The 20,030-nt window shown below is 37.4% G+C and overlaps 1 protein-coding gene across 1 annotated transcript in view; it reads right to left on the reverse strand.

Moving 5' to 3' along the window:
* Positions 1 to 19,704, reverse strand: part of dnah7 (dynein, axonemal, heavy chain 7) — an 80,689-nt gene extending 60,985 nt beyond the window's left edge. Inside the window, exons 1-18 of the mRNA XM_053329114.1 lie at positions 19,670 to 19,704; positions 18,702 to 18,777; positions 18,275 to 18,455; positions 17,964 to 18,036; positions 17,647 to 17,772; positions 17,271 to 17,390; positions 16,224 to 16,407; positions 15,895 to 16,074; positions 14,968 to 15,240; positions 14,498 to 14,625; positions 14,049 to 14,127; positions 13,062 to 13,286; positions 12,731 to 12,877; positions 11,977 to 12,156; positions 10,185 to 10,325; positions 9,665 to 10,032; positions 7,808 to 7,994; positions 1,282 to 1,475 (exon numbers count right to left, since the gene is read on the reverse strand). Of these exons, the coding sequence (XP_053185089.1) occupies positions 1,282 to 1,475; positions 7,808 to 7,994; positions 9,665 to 10,032; positions 10,185 to 10,325; positions 11,977 to 12,156; positions 12,731 to 12,877; positions 13,062 to 13,286; positions 14,049 to 14,127; positions 14,498 to 14,625; positions 14,968 to 15,240; positions 15,895 to 16,074; positions 16,224 to 16,407; positions 17,271 to 17,390; positions 17,647 to 17,772; positions 17,964 to 18,036; positions 18,275 to 18,455; positions 18,702 to 18,777; positions 19,670 to 19,704 (2,897 nt within the window). The remainder of the gene's footprint in view (positions 1 to 1,281; positions 1,476 to 7,807; positions 7,995 to 9,664; positions 10,033 to 10,184; positions 10,326 to 11,976; positions 12,157 to 12,730; positions 12,878 to 13,061; positions 13,287 to 14,048; positions 14,128 to 14,497; positions 14,626 to 14,967; positions 15,241 to 15,894; positions 16,075 to 16,223; positions 16,408 to 17,270; positions 17,391 to 17,646; positions 17,773 to 17,963; positions 18,037 to 18,274; positions 18,456 to 18,701; positions 18,778 to 19,669) is intronic.
* Positions 19,705 to 20,030: the final 326 nt, after the last annotated feature.

Below are 20,030 nucleotides of genomic sequence, written 5' to 3' on the forward strand. Positions count from 1 at the left end.
TAATAGTATATACAGCATTAAATTTAAGGCATCCCGGTAATCCAGAGGCCAGAAATCAAAACCATCCAAAAACCAAACTAGCATTTTCGCAAACATTACACTGCCATCTACAGCATACCCACTATTACAGAAATCCCATCTTTACAGAAGAGTAGATGACTGTGTGTATCTGTACTGATGTGATGAGAATTCTCAGCAGATGAAAAGATAATACAGGGACAGTAGAGTGAAAAGGACAGGAGAAATAGCAGAGAGTAAGAGACTAGAACGTCTTTTTTTTTTTTCTGGAAACACATTCATTATTAACCAAATGCCCTGGGTGAAATGAGACATGGCTTGATTATCAGTGAGAACTTGGCTTCTGTGGGAACCACAGTGGAGGTAAAGTAGGCAAGAGTGTGCTATAATCAATTGTCATGGCTAGCTGAAATAACTCTTGTCCTGAGATCACTTTTCAAAAGGCCACAATTCTTTTCAGTGGTTGTATATTTATTGTCTGTTGCTTTCATATCCTGAAACTCTTTTATAAAAATGTTTTATGGAAAATGGTCAGTGTTTTCAACATTTTCTTCAAAATATATTGTGGTAAAGAAGCTGGTTTAGGTTTAAGTTTATCATTGTCTACATTACGGACCAAATTTTCATATTTTTATGGTGTACACTAAATTGCTTCGATACTAGTGAGTATCAAAACATTTCTTCTTTTGATACCTACCCAGTGACCATGTCCATTTGGGTTCCCATAAGGGTTAAATCTGGGCTGCAATATGGGAACCACATGGGTTTGTCGGCAGTTTCCATGGTGGCCCCACCTATGTTTGCCCATATGGGCTTCAAGTGGGTTCTGACTGGGTTTCAGGTGGGGCCCAACTGCGTGAGTTACACATGTGGGGCCCATGTTACTCAAACAATGTGGGCCCCGAAAAATTTGTCCAGTTCAAGCCCATGCCAACTCAATACCCATGTGGCATTCAGAAATCAGTATCAAAGTCAAGGTATTGATCAAAAACCTTTGAATGATACTCAGTCGTGGTCTACATATTTTAAAAAGACTAATTTTAACTATAGGGTTGAGTTAACTGGAAATATCATTCAGTGACTCCCTTTGAGTGAGCTACTGATGGACAGTCAAGTATTTTACTAGCAACCAGCCAGAATACTGCTCATCATGACCACTGGGGGTAGTCCAGTTACAACACAGCAACTGATGATGCTACTTGTAATCAGGAAAATTATTAATAAAATAAAATAAAATATGATCATAATTTAAAATAACGTTACCTTGTGGGGTCTTTGGTCTCAGAGAGGATTTCAAGAAGTTCTTCATTGGACAGGAAAAAGAACCGAGGAAAATAGAGGCGCTTCTTCTCCAGGTAGTTATTAAGACCTTTGAGGATCATTTCCAAAAGCTCATTGGACTTTTTTAGCCTCTCCAGCATCTTGTCGATGGCTATCACTGCCAACACGTTCTTTTCCTACCACAGACAGAATAGGGTTTAAAGCAAAGGGTCAGTAAGTACTTTCTTTCTTTATTTTACTTTCACAAGATGAAAAATGTCAAGTGTCAATGTAATTTTTAAAATATAGACTGGCAATATACTGCAAACTGTATGTCAAGGAAACATATTAGAGGAAGATGGTTTGTTGTGTTCATATATTTCCAGAGGTGGAGTGTTTTGATCACTACCTTGAAAGTAACACTAAAACACTGCAATATTTCCTTTAGCAACATCCACTTTATGTTCCACAATAAGGCCCACTTGCCACACAGCGCTCTGAAAAATCTCTGATGGGACAGTAATAGAGACTTCACCTGAGGCCTGTCTAGCCCCTATGAAATATTTCAGATGATATCATCTCACTAATTTAATATCCTCTAGATCTGTCACCCCCAGGAAGCACCAAAATAAAAAGTCTATCTAATCTTCACTGTTGGACAGGGAATGCCTGAACCTTCTCATATGAAGACGCTGGCAATTCTAAAATGAAGCGCACAGCCTGATATCATCCTCTGACTGCAGTGAAGTAAGGTGCAGGAAGGAGTGTAATGCACAGCGAGAAAAAAGTAAAAAGCATGGGCCAAGTAAGAACATATGTCTACCTTTTATTGCTGACAACTCTTAAGAGGAATGAAAGGTAGAGATCTTCGAGGCATCTTCTATGTTTTATTGTTCTGCAGTGTTTTGTTTTTTTTTATCATGATGAACCTGGTCTTACTGTAAACCTATTATTTATAGACCATTTCACCCTCTAACAACACATCTCTTCTGTACAACGCAGAGCTCAACAACATGGTTTCTAGCTTTCGAAAAGGGGAATAACAATAATACATGATGTACATTGCATCTTTTTTTGATGAAATCAATTTGTTTTGAGCCTACAGTATGTTTTTGCTTTGTATCCTTTATCTTTGCTAAATCATATATATATATAGTTAAAAGTCCACAAAAAAACACATTGCAGAAATGATGTTGCCACAATCCAGTGCATACAGTAGATAGTCAGTGTAAGGCAGTGCGTGCAATTTCATAAAACCTGACCCTCTGGAAAAATTGCAATCAATATGTTGGAGAAGCAACAAAGAAGATAATGCATTGCTTTGCTTTTACATGTCTTCTGTTTTGTATCCAGGGTCACTGTCCAGGTGCAGTCATTGAAGACACTTTTAATCTCATCAAATTCTGTTCAACAGTATGTTGTGGAATACCAAAGGCCATCAAGAGTGTGGTAATACATATATATATATATATATATATATATATATATATTTATCTCTCATGATTGCTATTGATTTCTTATGACGACTGAAGTGGAAGCAGTGGCTCTTGACTCATGCCAAGGTGACTTTATCCCCTCTGGGCTCACCTTCCAGACCAAGTAATGAACAAATGATAGAAATGAGAGATTAAAACCATTTTGGACTCTTTTTTTTTAGGGGGCAGTAGAACAGACTTCAGTTACAGTAGCTGACACTCACTTTAAAGGATAAATCATATGATCAGACTCATTAACCAAGCCAAAGAAGAATATACACACAAAATGCCTGATTTGATTGTATTTCAATGGGCCATATAATTATACTGGCTAAGGGTGTCTGATTGATGAACATGGATTCTAGCATTTCATAAATTTTCATCAGACTTGTAATTTTGGCCCATTCCTTAAGAGGGCAATGTAATAAGCGGGCTATTTTTATATTCAGTCTGCCAGCAGGAAGCTATTCATGAGCACACTGAAGGGATAATAATGCTCTAATGCATGTATTATGTGTGATAATGCAGTTTTTATGCACCAAACAGATGGCCTCAATAGGGGCCAGAAACTGTCCACAGCTGATATAGCAGCTCTGCAATCTGTGTTGGGGGGAAAAAAAGAGTAACGTAAAATAAAGTATTTTTCTCTGTTCTTAACTGATACACAACAACACACCAGACATCCACAACAATAAATACCTTGGTGTGTTCGACGCACATTCTGCAGAATATTGTATGTGCATGAGAGGGAGTGTAATATTAAGTGAGTTATTTTTCACTGACTATTATTTTGTTACTATTGGGTGAATCCATCATTCTATTAGTAAACAATATGTCAGTCATATTCTCCATGAGCTCAGAGGTTGAATTGTTTCTCCCTTCCTCAGCTCATTAGAGGGGCCAAAGGTGCAGTGCGCTGCATAGTTAAAAGGGAACAGGTTCACAGAAATAAGTCTTTTAAATTGATTCGGTCATGTTTTTATCTGCAATTGTGCATGCAATAGTAGATAAATGACACACTACAGTAGGCAGTAAATAAGAAATGGAGTGGAGTCAAGGAAAATGAAGCTGGCATACAGAGGTTGTAATGTGTTGGAGGATCAGTGGATCTTGAGCAGCTCCCAGTGGTTGATTTGATCACAACAGTCTGGGAAAACAAATTAAGCCTTGACAGTACCAGTCAAATGTTTAGACACACTTTCTCATTCAAGTGGATGTGAAAGTGTGTCCAAACTTTTGACAGGCACTGTATGTGATTTGTGGGTAGGAGAGATGCACTGTAACTTGTTTTTTTTTTTCTTTTTTTTTTTCTCCATTCGATTGTTGTGTGGTTGTATGGAGCGGAGATGATTCCAATTTCATGCACTGCTGATCAATGCTATGGACAAGGTGAAGGGATGCGTTGTTTGTCAGATTTTGATCCAGTACGAGCCAATGCAGAGGAGTGGCTTTACTCTGTATCTTATCTTACATGGAATGGTGAATTAGCATCATTGGAGATGACAAGTACTGCCTTATAATCTTATTCATCATGTCTTGATTTGATGATGAAAAACTTTGACAAACCTACATTTTAATTAAGCCCTAATTCAGCTGCTGAGATACCCTAAACACATCAATATGACAATTTAAACATGTTTTGATGGATTCCTTTCTCAAAGAGGCTTTAATTTATTCGTGCGGGGTTTCAAGAGATTGACGGTTAAGTAAAGCGTAATGTGATGGGTGAACTGATATTTAAACCAGGGTTGCTGCACACTTTCTGAAATCAAATGTAATGCTTTTTAAGACCTTTTTAAGACCTCCACAGAGAAAATTTAATGTTGTTTACACAGCATAGCAAATGCACATAAGGGTGAGCTTCCTGTTTTCAATCAATTTGGCATTATTAGTAGGAATCAACTTCTGTTTCAACCTTGTATATATTTATGCTGTCTTGTCCTTGTAGTGTCTTGTGTTTTGTTTTACTTTTTTTTTTTTGATGTGGACCTGCGGATGTGTCCAACAATAAAGTTTGATTCCTTCATTCTGTATAATTTAAAATCATATAAAGCAATCAAATTAATGCCAAATGCACTACACTTTGTCCCACTGTCACGCTTTTACAGTAGATAAAACTGTGTAAATAAAATAAAAAGTAATAAATAAATAACATTTTAATTTAAAAGCGAAATTTTAACTACAATTTGCCTGGAATTGTTGATTTTGATAACACTCTGTAAAACAATGAGGCTCTTCTGATCATTCCCAGTTGGATGTAGTTTAAAAACATTATCATCCAGATTGTAGCTCTGTTGAGAACTAATCAAAACATTACCAGAAAAAGAAAACAACTAAAGAAGTATATCCAAACTCAGATCTGTTGTGTCAAGAGTTAAAATGAAGATGCTAATACATGTTTTTATCTCATCAGAGTAAGACTACTTTGATTCTCTTTTTTTTTTTTTTTACCTTGGAACTTTTACAAACCATTCAAAAAGCTGCTGCAAGGCTTTTAGCACGATTCAACAGATGGTCACACGTTACACCTGTTTTAACTTCTCTGCATTGGGTTTCCATTTAATGGAATTACAGTTAGTTTATTTTAAAATCCTGGTGCTCAATTACAGAGCATTAAATGGCTGGGCTACACATTATATCTTGGACCTTTTGCACCACCACTCCACAAGTCGAGGTTTTAGGTATTCTAACCAGATTGTTTTAAGTGTCCTTCAGAAACATTTTAAGACTCAGGGAGAGTGTGCATTCCAGTTGGTAGCACCTAAGCTTTGGGAAAGTCTCTAAATAAGTTGGAGGTCTCTGGACTCCTTTGAAAAGCAGTTAAAACCATCTGTTCAGACGGGCATTTGGGTGGCATGTGGTATTTTAACATCTTCGATGATGTTTTAAGTTTATATTTTCTTCCTGTGTTATATGTGTTCTTTATTTTATGTTTTATTTATTTGACTGTGGCTGGTGTCTGTGAAAGCTGCTATATAAATAAACATTACTTACTTATTTTCTTACTTAATTAATTTACAAAAATGTTTGACTGTCCTCAGGGCCCTGAAACTACATAATTGCCTTACTGAATAAGAAAATGCCAACATTAAACAGCTTATTTACTTTATGATTAAATTCACACAGCAGGTATAAAATCCTTCCCAATTGTCAAACCCATTAGCGTAACTAAGAAGCTGTGCAAGGGCTCACCAAGTTAACACAATACAAATATTCAAAAGTAAGATCCTACACATCAGGAAACTTTAATGTGACATAGCCATGCTTAATCATATCAATGCACTTCTATATTAAACTACATGTATATTAAACTACATGAAACAGGGACCTCTGTACCAGTATTCTGCTGTCTGATCTTTTCATCTTGCATCACTTTACTTTAAAAAAACGTTTTTATTGAAATAATAATTCTGTCTTTGCCAAGATTTTCTTTGTCATAGCCAAACGTTTATGGTATCACGTGTATAAAATCACTTGTATATTAAAGTATTTCATTGGCATAATGTGTGGAAATATTTCTCAGCAAACATACTGACAGAGTTAACATCACAAAAAAAATAAGGCCATATTTTCCTGAAAGTGGCTAATCACAAATACAAGCACAAAATTGAGACACCTGGTTAAGACAAACTTATCTTGGGGACCAGCAGTATTTCGCTTTTACATTCATGCACATTATTAAACACACAGGCATGTGCATCCAAATGTGAAAAAAAAGCACTGTACTAACGTGTGTACCAGAAGGCTCCATAACACCACGTGTACAGTGCAGAGTGGACAAGACAGTGCGCGTTCTGTATCTGTGTGTGCAGGCTCTCTGTCCCTCAGCGACCTCATTTTCTTTGTGGCTCAGTACGGCCCTGCCCCTTCCAGACAAAATCCATAATTTCTATTTGATGGTGCAGTCAGGCTGGGCTTTCTGGAGGACACTGCCTGAAATTGATGTGTCTCATTTCAGGTCTACTGAGGACGCCAATTACCCTTTGGAAACTCTTTGAGGATGCTGGTGCAACACTCACTTTCTATCCTCGTTGTGTTGTTTCTGTCTTGCTCTCTATTCTTTTCCTCCTGATTTCCTCCCCTGTCTGCACTGTCGTTCCTTTCCTATCTCAGTCTCTGCTTGTACTGCATCTTTCCGCTCCTCTTATTTTCCATCCTGCCTCACCTTCTGCTGTCACTCTCACTCTTGTGCATTTTTGCACGTATATGTATTTCCGATCTGTATTTTCAGCCCAAGCCACAGGAATCCGGTGTTACAAATAATGAGATATAAGAAGGAACGAGAGAAAAAAAGAAGAAAAATATTGCTGCAATGGCTGGTTTGAGCCTACATTCTTAAAAATAATGAGTCCTTTTCAGCTTTACCTTATCTGCTGCCTTTGAACAAGAAATCCAGCATTTCTCTGACTTGACCAAAATAGTTTCTCATCAGGCTTGCACCATGCCGTTTTTTCCAACTATTGCTTCTTATTAGCTAAGTAACAAAAGGATTGTTATCACTCCAATTAATTAGAAATTATTAAAAAATGTCAACCATTCTGTAAATTCCTACACAACATCTTTTTTTTTAATTGCTTAATGTGTTCATTTTATATTTACTTCATCTATTTATGCTTGACTTTTGTTTTTTTATTGTGCTTTAGAGTATGATATTCTGTTAATTTTCTTTTGCTTAAACAGTGTATACTGTATTATGTGAAGCACCTTGTAACTTTGGTTGTAGTAGTAGTAGTCATTTCACTACCTGTGTCATGCAATGGCAATGACATCTCCTGAGTGCAAAGGTCAACCAGGAGGGGGCCAGTTCAGTACTCTTCTTTCAATAGAAGATGCTCTCACCCCTCCCCTCCTGTTTAAGAGTCTTTTTTGGACTGGGCCGCAGGAGTAAGCCCTATAAAACGTACAAGTCTGTGACTGACTGAGTGATTTTGTCATTGAGTGATGAAGTTAAACCATTCAACTCAGCCGAGTGTCGCCACTTCCAGCCATATATTAGGTTTTGACCTAGTCTTGTTTCTCTCTCAAGAATACAAAAATCAAATCAAACAATTTACCAGTAAAACTTGTTTCATGGTGTCCCTCCAGGTTCTGTCAACAGTTGTGAAGCGGCGCCCCTCTTCAGGCATCTGAGTCATGATGTCTGGGGAGCTGAATATGGGCTCCAGGTAAAGCCAAGTGGACTGCACCTTTAACCAGTCATCCAGAATCTCTTGGAGGAGCAGCAACTTGTCCTCCCATTCCCTGGAATTAATCATAAAAATGATCACTGCCTAGAGGTAACGAGGGGTTTAGAAATCTTATTTGTGTATTTGTATTGTCTTGCATTTAATGCCAGATATCCTCTAATCAAGAGTTACCATTAGCAGTAAAGGTAGTTGGGATTGGCTGGAGGAGTACATTATAAAGGGTACTTTCTGTTCTCACTGTACTATCATCCTCTTCCATACTCAAAACTAAATAATGGTATTATAAAGTTCTTGTGTAATATTACAAAAAAGTTTATGAAAAACTTACCAGTAACTGCTTTATATCATACCCAATATGACAATTTGAAAAAATGAAGGAAATCTTGTTTTAAAGTGTCTGGCTGCAGCATAATATTACAATAATCTCACAAATTATTGAGGATGGTGAAATTCTATCATTTTCTGACCTCAGAGGGAGATAAAAACTTAAGAGGGATGAATTGATTTTATATGATGTTTTCTAAGTTTCACAAAAATATTTTAACTACAGTTCTCCGACAGACAATCCAGGTCTTTAGATTGTCTGTATAGGTTGTTGATTCACACTTCTACAAACTGCAGTGTTCCAGCTCAGGCCCAATGGGAGCAAGATTTAACAATGTTACTCCACTCCTCTGCAGAGTGGGGCAGCATACTGAGGGACTCTTCAGCAATATATAAGTCAGTAAGATTCAGAGTTATGGAATTTAAATGTTTATGCAGACCTTGTATTAGAGCCATCTAAATAATTGGGGGAAAAAATACTTTCATCCACAGGCTGCAGCAATAACAAGCAGTCAAGTTATTCTTGACAGAAGTGCATACTCAGCATCTATGAATAAGAGTCTCTGTTTGTCTGTTGGGGTTCAGGGCTGCACAGCTATTGTCAAAATCTCCCAGCAGCCAGCAATGCACACACTTGTAATGAATTGTAGCTCAACAATGTATTGTAGAAAGTATTTTTCTCATGTGATATGTCAGTACGTGTTTGAATTGTATGGTAGCATATATTCCTAGATTTTATTGCAGCTTGTGTTGCCAACTCAGTCTATGTTTCTTGTCCAAATGCAGAATATTAACAAAATCCACACATCAAGAGTGTTAAACCAAACACAAAAATATTGTGTCTTCAAGTGCAAATTCAGGAAATCGATCCATTCGGCCCGATATCATTAAATTATTGTGCTTTTATTTTTATTTATTGAGTTAGTTAGTTAGTTAGTTAGTTACTTACTTAGTTAGTTAGTTTTTTGTTTTGTTTTTTTGTCCTTGTGTTTTGTGGTTTGTTTTTGATTGTGTGTTTGGTGTTGTATTATATGTCTTAATGTGGAGACAGCAGAATGTGTATTTGGTCATACGTGAATGTAATATGATTAATTTATCCACTTTTATCCCCCTATAAGTTAGCAGTGAGCTAACAAGAAGTTAGTTAGTTAGAAGTCTGCATTCATGTATTCATCCAGCCAGCGTGGGAATGTCAAACCCTACACCAGGTTAAAAACTCTGGTATACTATGAAATACAGAGCTCTATCAGCCAGTCAAAAGCTTAATCAGCATTGTGTGAACCTGTTTAGTTTTAATGTAACAGACATTAATTTATATGTAAAATGATGTACTGCAAGTTTAACATAAAGAATCTCATCTAACCCTTCTGTGTACTTACTTCATTCTCAGGCAACTCTTACCGTATCTCCACCTCGAAAGGCTTAATAAAAGGTGAGCCCCTCATGGTTTGCGTCTTCACAATGTGATCATCTAACAGCATCTGCACTTCATCCACAGATGACAGGATGAAAGTGCCCGTCTCTCGGTAGGCCAGGAGGCTGAACTCCATGTCCCCCCACTCACTGGCCATTTTCTCCATGGCCTTCTCCAGGGAGTACTCTTTGCTGGCTGCCTCACTGATGCCTTCAAAGGTGCCCAGGTGCTCTTCCAGCTGCATGGATACAAAGTTAGCCACACACGCCTGGTCGTCAGCTGGCTGCAGTGAGATGCCAGCCACCTCTGACATAGCATCCCAGTGGCGTTCACGCAGGCCGGGGTTGCACAGTACCTATCAAGAGAAAAGGAGCAGTAGGGGAAAAAAGACAGAGTGGAAGGACATTTCAATTTAAATGATGAATTACTGAGTATGATAGAATGACAAAGCAATTAAAATGATATTATTAAATCTATAGATATGAAACTTTTCTATTATGGTCTTACCTGCACCATAGGAATGTGTTCTTTAAAGTCTTCCACCTTAGCCTTCATAGTGGTGGCTATGCTCAGAGCTTTGGGTTCATCACCGAAGCCTTTCTCCAGCTTATACAGAGTGCGCCAGTAGTTGCCAACATCCCCTTCGACCTACATGGAAAAAGACTGGGTATAACAGACTGTTTTGTGTTTACTCATGTTTAAAAGCTGCCCACTGCCGATAAGCTGTAAAAGAGTAAAACAAAACTGTGCTATGATGTTTTAGTCAGTTGCTGTTATAGAATAGAATAGAAAGTCTTTATTGTCATTGTACAAAGCACAACGAAATTGAGATGTCGTCTTTAAAGTGCAGAAACAAAAATAAGTAAATAATTACCATTATTTAATGCAGTTTAGTGCATTGATGGCTTTAGCTTAAAAGCTGTTGGTGTTGAGTGCAGTTACTAAGGGGGTAGTAGGTGGTTGTTGTCTTACATGGTTACTATGGTGTTTCGAGGCAGGTTGCTAGAGGATTAATGGGTGACAGTGGCAGTAGCATTGACAGTTATAGTAGTGGTAATAACAGCTGAGTATGAATCAAATGGAGTAGAAGAGGTACTCAGTCTTTAAAATGTGGTAAACATTGAAAACAAACGACATTTAACATAAAACTGAAGTTTGTAAGAAGCATAGCTCTGAGGAAATCTCTACTCTCTTGCCTAAAAACCCAAAAGAGAGGAGGTCTATGAAGTGCATTATTGTGAGTGAAACCTGAAATAGCCCATGTTTTTTATGTTATTAACAGTTTAGAGTAAGAGAGAGAGTGCTTTCAAAGCTTTCAAAGAACACAGAATTTCAAACAAAAGATTAACTTAGGTCCCTTTTTTTTACTGTTGCCAATTCACAACGAGTCCACCAACGCTAACAGAACTGCAAAACAGTTTTAGACTTCTTTACAATGGCAGCACTTACTCACTCTAATGATGCATAAATGTTTTCGTCACAAACAGAGCAGAAATATCATATATCAGCACAGTTGAACTGATCATCATATAACCCTGTGGAAGATTAAAAAAACAACACCATTCATACAAACGTGCTTAATACTCCAGGAAGTGCCCATAACCACTGGCAAAATGGAACTAAATTTGGGCAGCTGCCCACTGCTCCTGGTGTATAGGATGCATTAAATACAGAGGACAAATCTAATTTTGATATATGTGAGTACAGAGAAATGACAATAAAGAAATCTTGATCTTAAATGAATGATTTCACATAAAAACAACTGTGGTTGCTGACAACAGGGCTTTGTAAAAAAAGAGTGGAAGGCAGCAGTTTTTTCATGCTTAGCTCACACAGAAAAAACTGCAGTTGTTAATGATTATTCCCTGGGACAACTTTCAGCATTTGTGTGATTTTTCAGGACTTTACACAGTGCCTGGGGAGGAATGACCATGCAGATTAACAAATCCCATATACCCAATGACCCTCCTTACATTCCCACATTCCCAGATTACAATCTACTCATACACCTTACTAAATAAACTCAAGTGTGACTTCAAACATGAAATAATTTTAAATGACTTCCATAAACTTCAGATAATCACATTTAAACATAACTGACAGTAAATGTGACAGTAAATCAGATTTCTGACTTCCAGCCATCCAATTAACACAGCTGAGAACTTCCATGATTGCATTATAAGCAGCACTGAATATGTAAAATAAAGGATGTGCCTGTTCAGTGTTAAGTTCTTGCTGGTAATTCAACTTTTATATTTATGCCCAACTATATAAAAAAGGAATTTCCAGATTTTGGTACCTTGTCTGGGTTCACACCGGAGAGCGGCCCGTGGAGCCACTTGTGGTACTCGTTTAGGAAATCAGTGCCTGTCTCATAGAGGCGCAGGAATGGTGTGAGCTTGTCCTGGATCTTTTTACGCTGTGGGTACTGGGAAACAGACCAGCCATAGGCTTCCTCTTCCATATTGAATTCATTTATCTTGAAAGATGGTAGAAACAAACAAACAAATAGAAGAAACAAAGAAAAACAAGAAGATAAATAAATAGATGCTATGCAGGGAAGACAAACACCTGATATTACCACATTACACCTCCTGTGACTGAGATATTTTTACAGCCAATGCTGCCCTCTAAAGGTTAAATATTAACAGCACATACTGCAATCCAACATTATATAAAGGACAATAATCCTCTGTACTACGTATGCATTTCTTTATCCAAAGCACGTCTATCTGTAGGCATCAGTTCATGCAGCCTCTCTTCCTTCTATCACTGTATCAAATAATATTAATTGTGAAGTGAAGTACTTAATACTATAGTACTATAATCAAAGATTGTTATCAAACATGAAAAAAGCTTCAAAAGGTCTATTATTTTTATTTATTTCTATTATTTTATCACAGTTTTGGTATCAGTATGTATCTGTACCTGTTTGCATGAGTTAAGTCCAATATTGACTGACCGTCACTCTACATAGCTGGTGTTATACATTCAGAGTGGACCTGAGATTTTTCCCTAGTCCTATATTTCTAAACAATCCCATCCAGATGTACCTTTTCCATGGCTAACTCCAGTTTGGCATTGAGTGCCTGGGCTTTCGTCAGGTACTTGTTGAGATCTGTCAGTTCGCCAAAGGCAGAAAACTCCTCCACTTGAACGCTGTAGCTCTCCAGTTCTTCCACAAAACGCTCCAGACGCATCTGAAATGAGTGCACATACAGAAACTTAGACTTTTGTTTTCTAGCACTTGACAATTTTTCATTTTACATTCACAGTAACTATTTAGTTGAATTGTTCTGCAGTTTTGGAGCAAAAGTATCCAGATTCCTCTCAACAGAGATCAATTAATAATAACAGATTGACAGATAAAGTAAAAACAGAGACCTTGAGACTACGTTGATATTGCTCTGTCTTTTCAGTAACAATCTGTTGGTGTTCGTTAAAGATGGATGGCATACGCTGAAACCATCGGATGGTCTGTTTGTTGAGCTCCATATCCAGTGGTGAGAGTGAGACTAAGTCTATCAGGAAACACAATTGTTTGTTGGAGTCTGCCAATCTCTGCTCCAACAGAGGCATCTCTGTAGTCTCAACCTTATCCATAAAGGCCTGGATGGAGAAAAGGGAAAACAAAATTGACTGGTGTAATGTTTCGACTATAAAATAACAAATACTTAATAACTGCTTCTGTACACCATGCCCTGCCTTTGTATATATCTGTTTATTATATTCTGACTATAAGTGACACATTCAGGAAAGATGCTGGTTCACATTCAAATTCAAAGAAAGCAATTACTATTACTAAAATACATATATTATGTGTGGGTAATTAAATTTCATGACAAATTGGTTGACTGTTTAAATTTGCTGATTCAGTTCACTTCACACTATGAATCAAGTCTGAGAATAGTTATTGTTATATTGTTAGTATATTTGAGCTTTACATGGAATAATATTTGGGTATTATTCACAGAGCCCCAAAACCACACATAGGGCACTAAGGAGCAATAGCAATGTTAGCATTCGTTAACCAGATTTCAAATAGTTTAGAAGGCTATGGAAACTTTCCATGTTGAAAAGGTACAAAGTGATTTTGTCCACTGAAATGAATGGGCTATTGTCCTAAACTAGAGGCATGGCATGAAATTAAGATATCCCAGTCTTTAGGTTAGACCAGTGTCCCATTTTAAGAAGTGACTATCTCCACATTAAATGATTAAAAAATGCAAAGCTGCCATCTCTTAGTACAGACTGTTTGTTTAATGTGTAATATCATTCCTAACTGCTTTGTGGACAGAGGCTGTAAGAGATTAGTTGTACATAGAATAACGCACCAAGATGATCTATATGACAAGAATTTGGGGTAGATACCTTCAGCTCCATCAGTTGCTGTGTTTCAGGCGGTGTGCTCAGAGCCTTCTCTGCAATCGTCTCAAATTCATTACAGAGCCTTTGAGAGGAAGAGCATTAATTCAGTGACATGTACAAAGAGTTTCACAGTCTTACAATCTTATTATGTTTCAGCTTGGAGCTAAGCAGCATGATTGGGATAGAGGCCGATAGAGCAGCTAACACAAGATCTAAAAAGGTACTACTGTAAATTTCCTTTGATTTGCATAATCTTTATTCAACTATGGTCTGAAAGGTGAAAAAGCTTCCTTATGCACATTTGTATGTTAAATAAAAATGCTGTTATCCCTGTGCTTTTTTCTTTTTATAATTTGCTTGCATTTGATTTTTTATTTTGATTTTTTTGCATGAAATCGAAGAGGAAAGAATGGTCTTGGTATGAACGAAAAAGACAAAACAGTAACACTGACTTCTTGTTGATTTCTTGATGTTCTTGTAGCATCCGTACAAGCAGTTTTTCCTGCAGGTCCTGAGCACGCTTGGATAAAGTGTGAATGAGCTTATGGGACTGAACTTCAAACATGCCAAGACGAACCACCTAAAGCCCAAAGTATCAATCAGTACCACAATTAACATCATTTGACACATGTCCACTGACATATCTATAATTTACTAGGCTTTCAAATAATCCTAGTCAGTCGTAATCATGGTAAACATCAAGATTTAAGGACCATTCATTTTCAGAGTCATTAGGTTTTATGGATTTATGAGACAGTTCTATGAGGAGTGATGGTTATCACTGTAATTAGACAGTAAAAAATATTTGCAACCTCATATAAACTCTGATTGTTAAGTTACATTAAGTTTTTTGTTCTGTGTAATAAATCTAAACTTTTTGGCACCAGGATCATTATGTCTGGTGACCTTGCTGATCGAGTACCTTGCATGATGTTGTCTGGATCTGGTCAGCCAGCTGCTGGTAGTGTATCACCTCTTCCATGATTTCCTGGAAGGAGTGCTCCTCCCTGAGAAAGAGCTCCACATCCTCCTCTGCTTGTCTGGATACTAGTGCAGCATATTTATCATATGTGTGAATATACTCTTTGGGTCTCACACACTCAGCCCAGATCACCCCACGGACCTCCTCCTGTTGGGCCTGAAGGATCTCTGGCAGGATGATGGGCTTCAGAGTGCTCCCACTAGGGATGCTTGGCTGGGAAGACATGACGTAGGGTACAAACCCAGGAAGAGAACTATATTTCAATTTCAGTGCTAAGAGTACATGATGGATGACATGATTTACTGTTGTGATTTTACAATACAGATAATGGCATCTTAACAATATTACTAGAGGAAAAATGTACCAACCACTGCCAAAATCTAAAGCATACACAATGTGCTATACAATTACTGATGTGCTATGACTGATACAGTATGTCAGATATTTTCCCACTATTGATGTGTTTCAGCCTTAGAAAAATTATTCAATCAAAACTATAATAAAAAGTTCCAAGTTTTTACATGTAAAAGATATAGACAGAATTTACAGATAGAAATTGTGTTCGGGGTTTTTTGCCACAAGGGGCAGAAATGAGCCAATACAGGCTGCAAACATTAACAAGTGCTGTAAGTGCCAGGTGTAAGTAAGAATGACGATTCAATTAATTACAAAAAACAATAAATAGCATAATCAATAATTAAAAAAAACATACTCATGAGTGTCACTGTCTCTGTCTTTTGGCCAAAAACCTTTTGTAAATATGATAACTGAATTAAACTTAATGGATCCTCATGGCAAAAAGGGACTAACCCTAACCTAATATATTGTTTTTCACAGATAATACATACGCACACTTTTTTTTCTTACCCATTCAGAGTACAATTTGGTTTCCACGCGAGGAACAGTGCTGATGGACCTGAGTATTAACTCAAAGACGTTAAGCAGAGCCTCCTCATACAATTTGAAATCTGGCTCAAACTTGATATTCCTGTCCTCCAGGGTCAGATGCAGTACAAAACCTGGGTGCTCATAGGCTCGCTCTGATTTCTAAGACGGTGGAGATCAAATAACAAGTACAACTTTAAAAGGGTCTATGTAGATCAAAATTTAAATTTATTGAAAATACTTTTTTTCCAGCCAAATCTGTTCCACTCTTCTAAAATATATTGTCCTGAAATTGTTAAGCATTCTCATACCGGGTCTTGGGAAATTAGGTGTGTGTAGTCCCACATTGAGTCTATTGCAAGGCTCTGCAGCTGGGAGGTCATCAGTGTAGCCACACAGTTATAGAAAGACTGCAGCTTTGGCATGTTGCTGGTGGTAGGCACTAGTTTGCGCCTGCTCCCATGGGAATAAATCTGTAGTACCTCAGGTATCCATCTGGGATAGAAAACAGCAAAATAACATTTAAAATTATATTCAGGGAATGTGACAACATGCATTTAATACCCAAACTAGAGATGCAAATACCAAAAAAATCAAACAATGAAATAATGAATTGAAACTTTAATGATACCAGTAGGGTAAATTAGGTAGAGGAGAGGATTGTAAAAAGTGACAGGTGGGTTAGAGGTGTAATCTGTACTGTTACGCTATCACTTTGCACAAAATTACCACAATTCATCTGCTGTATTAGTGTTGCTCATCCATGTCAGGCTTTCTAAAGAGGCAACTCTGTGTTATTGCTAAGATCCTCTGAACTACCCACTATGCACTATGCATTTGGTTGTTGGTAAACACAACATTCAGAATTGGGCCCCTCTTCCCAAGCTCTATGCCATGTCACTGCGTTTTTGGAAAGTGCTCCCCTCACACCCTGCATGGTATTTTTGGCTGGGGGCCCCTGTCCAAAGACTGACACCCAGAAACCCCAAAACAGCAAATAAAGAAAATACAGGCTGGGTCTCTGCAGAAACACACCACCACATACTAGTGATTCATAAGTAATGATTGACAGGGATTATTTTGTGTAAATCTATACATTGCTTTTTAGGAAAATCCTACTCGTTTTGCCTTTTAAAAGAGTTTTGTTCACCATAACTAATCATCCTGGACCACAGAAATAGAATGTGTGAGTTTTCAAAAATGAAATTCTGTTTCTTTGTATTTAAAAATATTCTTCAGCTCCATTCAATGAACACTTAACACATCTGTACACCAAATCCACAATGACAAACAATTGTGGTTGATTGTTACTGAGCTGAGCACAGGTATGTTATTGTTAAGTAATAATGTGGACTCACTTGTTGAGAAGTATTGCTCTGGCATTATCAACATGTCTGGTGACAATTTGCTGAAAAACAGCAAGCTCCATGGATTCCTCTCTGCTGTGGAACTCCTCCACATCTATCAGACGTAGCTTTCTGCAAGTAGGTCATCCAGGACAGTGAGATTCAGTATATTTACAGTATGTAGTCTTCTGTATAAATGTATGTCTTGCACCACTTCTCTGGCACTGACTGCGTTTATTGTCTTCATGATATGTGGACTACTTGTAGCTGTATGTTTACTTGTCACATGTTGTGCTTTAAGTATTATAAAATATATTAAAGAATATTGAACAAGGTGACAAATTAGGTCAATGTGAAGTTTTAACAAAAAAAAAAATACTGTACTTACTTGTAAGAGGCACGCCAAAGGTACAACACCTGCAGCATAGTGGGGTTGATAGAGTGAAGCTTATCACTCATCCTCTTTCGTGTCTGGACAAAGGACTTGTTCCATGGTTTTGGCAGTACCTCCATTCTGACAGTCAAAGACAACAGAGGAACTGTGAAGAATGGACTTTCCCCCTCTGTTAAAATATATGATTTATAATTCTAACGTCTCTGTGTATTAAAACTCAGGTTTTCCTTCTACACAGAAATCAAGGAATTCATGTGTGGACCGACCATATGATGCACGGTAAAGTTCTCGGAAACGTCTCCCTAACTTACTCAAGTCTGTGAGGGGGCAGATCTTCCACTGTGTCCTCCTCACTTCCCATTGAATCTTTGAATGTATATTCCACTGCAATGACATACAAAAGATATTAAAACAAACAATATTTGACTACCACATTCTCATGCATTACCTATTGTACAGTCTCCAACAATTTGTTGGGTAAAATCATATAGTAATTCCAACTTTCAATTTGGCGGTGTATTTCAATTTGAATCCTGAATTATGATTATCCTGATTATGGTGTATAGATTGCAATGGTCAAATGCTAAAAACTTGATGATTTTAAGAGTAATTAAATAAATACATATTGCTGTCTTGACACTGTGCAAGTAGTCCTCCTTAATTTCATCATCCAATAGCTGCAATGTTGTGTTCAGGCTCTGCAGGTGAGGGGGGACCATTTCCAGAATATTCTTCATCCAAGAGTCCTCCAAAGCAGCCACATGCTCCAGGTTCATCCCATTCTGGATGTAGGGGGCATATATCTGACAGGACAGAATATTATAAACCATTCTCAGTTGCATTTTAAACAAAGATGTCTGACATAACATTACTTACATAACATACATAGAAACTACAACCATTGAAACCAACAAAACAAACAAAACAATGATTTAAAAAAAAGCTCTGATATCAAGTGTCTTGAACACAATGTCTTCATTATGGACACATACACAACAAAACAGGGCCTGTGATATATAACATGTTATTGAGTGTATATTGTGTTTCACCATTTCGCTATCATCCTTTCCTGTCATTTTGTGAGAGCCACTTGGTGGACAACTGTCATCCTCTTCCTCCAGCTGGCTAAAAAGGAGAAAAGAGAAAAAATGGTAAAATGTGAGTTATAATAATAATAATCATAATAATAACATCTCTTTTTTGCAGAAATTAGTTATTAAGTTAGTCATGTCCTTTCTGTACTGCCAAACCATAGAGGTGAAATAATGATACAGAGAGAGAGAGAAATGGATAACACATAAGTGAAAGTGTCATGACAGAAAAAAAAAAGTTAACCTAAAACACAAGAAATGATACAACTCACCATACAATTTTAACCAGAGTTTCACGAAGAGTCTTGGGGTTTTTACTCTGTTGTGTGCTGGGTCTTCTGCAGTATTTGAAGGTCCCAGGAATCTGAACAGCCTTTCTGCCCTGGAAAAGGCTCTGACCTCTCCCATAGCTTTTACCTGGTCTACTATCTGGTCCTTCACTCAGCCTATTTCCTACAATATACATACACACACACACACACACACACACACACACACACACAGGGAAAACAGTTTAAAACAGAAAAAACACCAACTCAAAATATTAATGAAATGCATTGAAAATATTTGATTAAGATGCATGTGTCAAATAATAACCAAAAAACATATTTATGCACCACATGGAGCGTTTAACCCACTTTTTGCAGCTCCTTCAGCTCCTTCAGGCTGCTGCTTGATGAGTGGATGCATCGAAAATGAAGGTTTTGTTTCCATCCACGGTCGTTTTCTGTGGACCTTGACAAATGAAATAAGTTTCAAGTTAGTGTTTCCAGAAATTCCCAACTTCAATTTCTCCAAAGTAAAAGTAACATGGACAGGCGGATAACAAAACATGAAGTTAAGCTTTGTGTCATGTCCGGTTTAGTAAGTTAGCAGAAAAAAAAACACTGAAACGATATCGCCATTGTATGTTTCTCTAAACTTACCTCTGGAGGACTCGGTATAAAGAATTTAAGACCATTTGTAAATTTTGTTTTCTTCTCAGCTGAACTCATGTTGGTTGTAAAGCACTTTGTCGCACAAAGCTAACATACCGGTAAACTAATGTTAGCTGTTTCACCAACCCCTTGTGCCGTTGCTAAGGGTCGTTGCTAGGGGACGCTGCTAAGGGACGTTGCTAGGGGTGCAACTGAACTCCATATAGCACCCTGTAAACGAGGGGTTGCAGATATTTTTCCATCTTATCATAATAAATACAACACTTTATTGATCAAGAGTGGCACAAAGGAATAAAAAAAAAACCTTGATACAGTTTAATTACATTATATTGCATATTGCACTTTATTG

Source organism: Scomber japonicus, chromosome 11 (genome assembly GCF_027409825.1).
Source record: "Scomber japonicus isolate fScoJap1 chromosome 11, fScoJap1.pri, whole genome shotgun sequence".
NCBI classification, from domain to species: Eukaryota; Metazoa; Chordata; class Actinopteri; order Scombriformes; family Scombridae; genus Scomber; species Scomber japonicus.